This window comes from Sparus aurata, chromosome 12 (assembly GCF_900880675.1).
Source record: "Sparus aurata chromosome 12, fSpaAur1.1, whole genome shotgun sequence".
In the NCBI taxonomy this organism is placed as follows: domain Eukaryota; kingdom Metazoa; phylum Chordata; class Actinopteri; order Spariformes; family Sparidae; genus Sparus; species Sparus aurata.
The window spans coordinates 14,723,128-14,729,383 of NC_044198.1; the positions used below are offsets into that span (position 1 = coordinate 14,723,128).

Sequence of the window (6,256 nt, forward strand, 5' to 3'; positions counted from 1 at the left end):
ACGCCGCCGCCGCCGCCGTCCGTCTACTTCTGGCTCACGGCCCCGGGGAAAAATCTCGCGCATGCGCAGAACGCAAAATCCGATCCGATCCGATCCGCTTGAACGTATACATGCAGGAGTAATGCGACTATCAATCGAATAATCTGGGTGCTTTAATTCGACTATGAGAAATCCGGTCCGATTTTAGTCAGACTAAGGTGTATACATGCATCTTAGAAATCCCATCATAGTCAGATTAACACAGTAATTCGGTTTTCTTTAGTGTCATGTAAACGCACTGACTGTCCCTTCTCAGATCACACTTTAGAGTGACAGAAGTCACAAGGCAGCATCATCTTCTGATTGATTATTTTAATATGAGGGTGATTATCAGTGGTCTAGTAAATGACAGAGGCAGGAAGACGTGGTTCTGTTTGAGTTTTTATAAGAACTGCAGTGGGGTTTTTCACGATTTAATTAAACCACAGAACATAATCAGTTTAGATCTGAGGAAAGTAGAGCTCGGGGGGATCTTTGAGCACCTGGCTGCTTTAGATATCTTATCTGTTTCATCCAGATAAAGTTTGTTAAAATATTTGGAGACATTACTTCCTAGAGAGGATTAAAGATGAATACAACACATGTTTTACTACAGAAAACTGTCAGTGTTACACGAAGAAATGTCTTGTATAACATTAAAACGGAGCAGAACCAACCATGTCTGACACCGCACAACAAACTACTTGTGGTGTTGTTCCTCCAGTGAGCATATTCTCTGCTGTTGCTCTTATCTTTACCATATCAGGCACCTAGCAGCCTGCCAACGCACCGTGTTATCTCCTTACTCAGGCTGACCATCTATAGTCACAGTAGATGAATGAGATCATTTAATCCCTACCTGTACCTGCTGTGAGAAGTTGTTTGAAGCATTGCATCGATTACTTGTAACGGCAGGACAATTGGTGATTGTTAATCTGAAACTGTTAGCAGGAAATAAATTGAGAATCATTCCGATGATCAATTAATTATTATTCTAATACCAAGCAGGAGAGAGCCTCGTCTTCTCATGATGATAAACTCAATTTTTTATTTTTAACATAATAAGACTTCATCAGGCTCCACTGAACTGGGATTATACCAACAGCTAAATTCCTCCTCTCTCTCCTCCAGGTGTTCTTCTCAGCCTACATCTTCAATAGTAATGTGATGGTCAAAGTTGCCACCCAACCTGCTGAAAATCCCATAGATGTTCTGTCCCGGAAGCTACACTTGGGGCCGGGGATGGGCCGCGACGTCCCCCGCCTGTCCTTACCGGGCAAACTAGTCTTTCCCAGGTAAGTCTGATAGGACCATGGCGAGAAAAACACTACTACTGCTGATCAGCTTCTGCTGTGTGTGAGTGCTGACGTCACTCTGTTCTGTGGTTGTCAGCCAAACTGTTGCTGCCTTGAAATAGTAGTGTTGGTCAAGCAGTCGACCACTATTGACAAGTTGGGGTGATTATGATTATCACTTTACTAAGGCTGGGCTATTGTAATGTCATTGTGATATGAGACTTTATATGGTCTTTGTTGGATATCGTTCTATCGTGCTATGACGTAAGTGTTGTCTTTTCCTGGTTTTAAAGGCTGCATCTCAGTAAAGTCGGACTGTTTATACTTGTTCCAAAACTTGCCTCCACCCTCTTTCTCATTGTATCCACATTACTGACGATATTTATAAAAAATCACATTGTGTGTATTTTGTAAAAGTACCAATAGTCACCAGTATTGCTGCAATACTATGCACTGTGTTTCTAGTGTTCCTGTATTCTTCCATCCCAAACGTTTTTCTTCTCGTCCCTGCAGCTCCACAGGAAGTCACTTCTCGATGCTGGGGATCGGAGACATCGTGATGCCGGGGCTGCTGTTATGCTTCGTCCTTCGCTATGATAACTACAAGAAGCAAGCGAACGGGGAAGTCCCGGGGCCTGGTAACATGTCCGGACGCATGCAGCGCGTCTCCTATTTCCACTGCACTCTCATTGGATACTTTGTGGGTAAGCGAGCAATCGATTGATGGATGGATGTGAAAGGTTGAGGGTTTTATTGTCGTTTGGAGGCGATGGTTATATTTGTTTGCGTACCATTGTTTTGGTACTTTGGTCTTTTGAGCTTTGTAAGAAGACTTTTTAGTTTTTCTAATGTGATTGATGTTGACGTAACTGTCTTCAGGACTGCTGACTGCCACTGTGGCCTCCAGGATCCATCGTGCTGCTCAGCCCGCTCTGCTCTACCTGGTGCCCTTCACCCTGCTGCCTCTGCTCACTATGGCCTACCTGAAGGTACAACAACAGCATGACACAGTCACTTATTTACAAAGGTCAAGATACAAAGTTCAGCTCTGGATGTTTTCTGCAGAATTCAGCAGTTTGCTCAACATTTTTACTGTTCTTTGCAACAAATGCACGAGGGATAAATATTACAGCTGGAAGCCACCTGCAGTTTTCAACAGTGCAGCTTTATATCTGTTGACTTCACACATTCTTTCTACGGTGACATCCTGTTGAAGTGCATGTGATTTCTTTTTTGTAATCTTGCAGAAATGTTTCTTGTATTGAAATGACTAAGTTGTGGAATTCAGAACAGATATTCGAACGGAAGCAGATAATTGGCTCTTACTTTTATGTTCGATTCTCCTTTTATTTTTAGATTGGGAAGTAGAGTCACTAGTCACCGGTGACCTTTTTTCTTTCTGATGAATTATTTTTCAGCTAATTTTAGTCTGTTAGTTTGCAGCTCATGAATTTTAAAGAATGCTTACAAAAGTGAGTATACATGGTAGAGTTTATTTTTACTTCAATAAAACGTGGAACACAAGTTGTCTTTGCTGAGCCTGATGAAGATCTATCAGAAAACGTTCGATTCCAGACGCGCTGTCCAATCCTGTTTCCGTGCTCCACAGGGGGATTTGCGGCGCATGTGGTCAGAGCCCTTCCACACCAAGACCAGCAGCTCCCGCTTCCTGGAGGTATGATGCAACCCGGGACAAACGACCAGCGCGGGGAGGACTGCGGATCCTTTACCTTAAATTCGAGGGAAGGAGAGAGGGCGCACTCACAGTGAGGCCATGTCGTCATCACTCGTTCATGCTTTCCGCCAATCTTCTGTGAAAACCCTCAGAAGGACACCAGTGTGTGGATCACAAACGCCCCAACACGACTCATATTTGGTCCCTACATCCTCCGCCCCCACCTCTGTTTCATCTCCGCTTCCGCTTTTTCTGTTTATTTCCTCTTCATTATAGCACATCCTGCCTATGCTGTTTTTACTCTGCCCCACCTCCCCCTCCGCTCCCTCTCTTTTTCCTCCCTCTATAGTTGGTCTCATTTGCCACTTCCCACCCATACGTCGGGCCTCTTCTCTTTGCGTTTTCCTTCATTTTCTCTGCATCGCTGTTTGTCACCGACTCAGATGAACTCGAGGGCCACGCCTCTCCCCCCATTTTGTGGACTTAGGGTTGTGAGACATGGCTGGGGTTTATATATATTTTTTTTAGCATTGTTGTGGTCGTTATCATTATTATTATTATTGATATTATTATTATTATTATTATTATGGAATGATTTCAACAAACGGAGAAGAGGCGGAGGACACAGGACAGTGCTTGGGAGCAGCGACACAGTAAAGGAGAAGAGTCTTCCCCCTCCATCCGTCTCCCTTCCTCCTCCCCCACTACCCTCTTCTTCTTCTTCTTCTTCTTCTTCTTCTTCTTCTTCTTCTTCTTCTTCATCTTCATCTGTCCCATCATCCCACAACAACGGCCTCTTCCCGGCACTCCCTCCGACACTCCCTGCGAGCCCCACCCTCCTCCTTCTCTGTTCATCTGCTGTCCCCACCCTCACAGATAACTATGTATTTTATTTAGAAAAGTTTTATTCTTGGCATATACAGAAATGATGCATTATAAATTGTTAAGCGTCCCCCAGTGTTTCAGGGGCAGCTTATATTTGTATATATGTGTATTTGCGGTATCTTTGAGTTTGTATTTGTGTTCGGGAGCATGTCGAATAGGGCAGGAAACTGACGCCAGCCGACAGCCGAGATTTGGTCAATTGCGGCTGCCAGTTGAGTCAACTGGTGAGCGTCCATCATTCAGAGGTCGTTTTCTACAGGACTTGTGTAATAGAAACATTGCTGATAGATTTATTTGAGGGGTGGGGGGGGGACATCTGCATCGGTGGCTGGTCGATGAAAGTTTCCTGCTCTAGTGTTAATGTGTGTGTGTGTGTGTGTGTGTGTGTGTGTGCGTGTGTGTTTCTGTGTGCGTGTGTGTATGTGTGAGAGAGAGAGAGCGAATCAGATGAGTGAACGGTTAATTTACTCGGTTTTAATTTTAAATCATGAACATGTTGAAGAAACGGTGACAATAGTCAGGTTTCCATTGAGCTGGATCATGAACACATGACATGTCTAATGTTTGTGTCTAACTTGTAAAGATTTCCAGAAAACCCAACCCGAGGGTCAGTTTTCTTTTTATCGTCTCTCTGTGGACAGGTGGAAATGTAAACAGTGTTTCCTTTTTTTCAAATAAATGAATGTTGAATTAATTTTAAGGTATGCCATGTTACTTTTCATGTCGACAGCACATCACAACACGCATCCTGCTGATTTTTCTACTGAGTTTCTCTCGCGCACATCCCAAATTGCCACATATTTATGGCCATAAAAACACTTAAAAGCATCTTTTTTCAGCTTTCACGTGTCTATAAATGTCCGAGCATGATGATATCAGATCAGTTTTTTCTACGTTTTTGACAAAAGACGAGTCAGTGGAGCAGCAGCAGCACAACGACACATCTCATCTGAACTTTGTAAATGTCAGTGTTTCACCTCAGTCGATGAAGGCCTGACTATTGCGAGACGAGGGGTCGGTGTGATGATGAAGACATACTGTGGTTAGATTCATATGTAGTTGCTGATAAAAGGGTTACTGGATGGATGGTTAAGTGTGTGTGAGTGTGTGTGCCTGATCAAATAACATGATGAAGTCTGTTTGGACCTAGGGGAAGGGTGAAAATCCGATATGGAAAATGGAAATTAAGAAAATTAACCCATAGGATGTTCCTGCTGTCAACATCTGGTCCCCGACCGTCTCTTTTCTTTCTGTCCTTCCACTTTTTTTTGTGGTGCTTGTCAGTTTAATATCTAATGTATACTGAAAAATGTGTGAGTGAGTCGGAGAGGCATAGGGGCGACGCAGTTTGCTGGCTTTTTTGTTTTTTTTTTTTTACTTTTTTATGCTCTCTGGCCGTGCATGTTAAGTGTACAGTGTATCATTTCTCAGACTGCATCAACAGGGCTGCTGCAGTTTGGAGTCTCTGCTGGCCGACACCGAGGCACTGGACCTACAAATGAGCTCGCCTACGCAGAGTAGCGTCAGTGGGTGGGATACAAAAAAACAAAAAAAAAACAGACTGCAGGTCAGAAAGACTGCGATTGGTCAGCTCTGACTGATATCACGACCTGACCGCTGTCGGGTTGGGGCGTCCGACCTGCTGCTCAGTGCAGCCGTCTAAACTCGGGACATCGAGGAGCCACAAACCCCCTTTCACCTCTTCATGGACATGGCGAGAAAATATATAGATTTATATACATATATATATATATACATATATGTGTGTATATATACAGACATAAAAAAATTGATGATGATCATGGTGATAACAACAGAAGAGTTTTTTTTATATAGAAAATGGATTTCTTTTTACCCCCCTTTTGTTTTTTTATTTGTTTTTTGTTTTCTCTCCGTAGTGCTTTAGTTGTTTTGTTTTTTTCTTGTTTTGTTTTTTTCTCTCCCCCTCTTCTCCCCTCCGGCAGAGGACTCGAGCTCTGTTGGTGCATTGATATTACGGCTGAATGGATTCTGTATAGAAAAATGGTGAATAAATAAATTAAGAACTGTGTAGTGAAAACATGAATCCTGAAGCGCTTGATCTAAAACACTTTGTCTCCTTTTAACCCCTCCCTCTGCCCTCCCCCCTCCTTCCCCTCCTCATTCAGGATTCTGCTGTAAATAAACATGACTCTAACTGTAGCACCGGTGTGTCTTCTTCTTCTTTGGTCGCCTTTTGTAAGGCGTACTCGTGTCTGTTCTAGGGGTCCTTTTGAATCGCCTTCAATAGTGATAGTTACTCAAAGGTCATGTATTTTTAAGGTCCAAGCTTTTTTTTCAGGATTTATTTAATAGACTAAATAGAACATTCAAATATGTGACAGCAAGAAGACTTTGTAAAGAC

General features: G+C 43.0%; 1 protein-coding gene across 2 annotated transcripts in view; it reads left to right on the forward strand.

Moving 5' to 3' along the window:
- The window catches only part of sppl3 (signal peptide peptidase 3), a 29,575-nt gene extending 23,521 nt beyond the window's left edge, over nucleotides 1-6,054 (forward strand). For both annotated transcript variants that reach the window (XM_030436027.1, XM_030436029.1), the window contains exons 8-11: nucleotides 1,150-1,313; nucleotides 1,827-2,017; nucleotides 2,193-2,302; nucleotides 2,923-6,054. In XM_030436027.1, coding sequence (XP_030291887.1) covers nucleotides 1,150-1,313; nucleotides 1,827-2,017; nucleotides 2,193-2,302; nucleotides 2,923-2,994 — 537 coding nt within the window. In that variant the 3' untranslated portion in view covers nucleotides 2,995-6,054. The remainder of the gene's footprint in view (nucleotides 1-1,149; nucleotides 1,314-1,826; nucleotides 2,018-2,192; nucleotides 2,303-2,922) is intronic.
- Nucleotides 6,055-6,256: the final 202 nt, after the last annotated feature.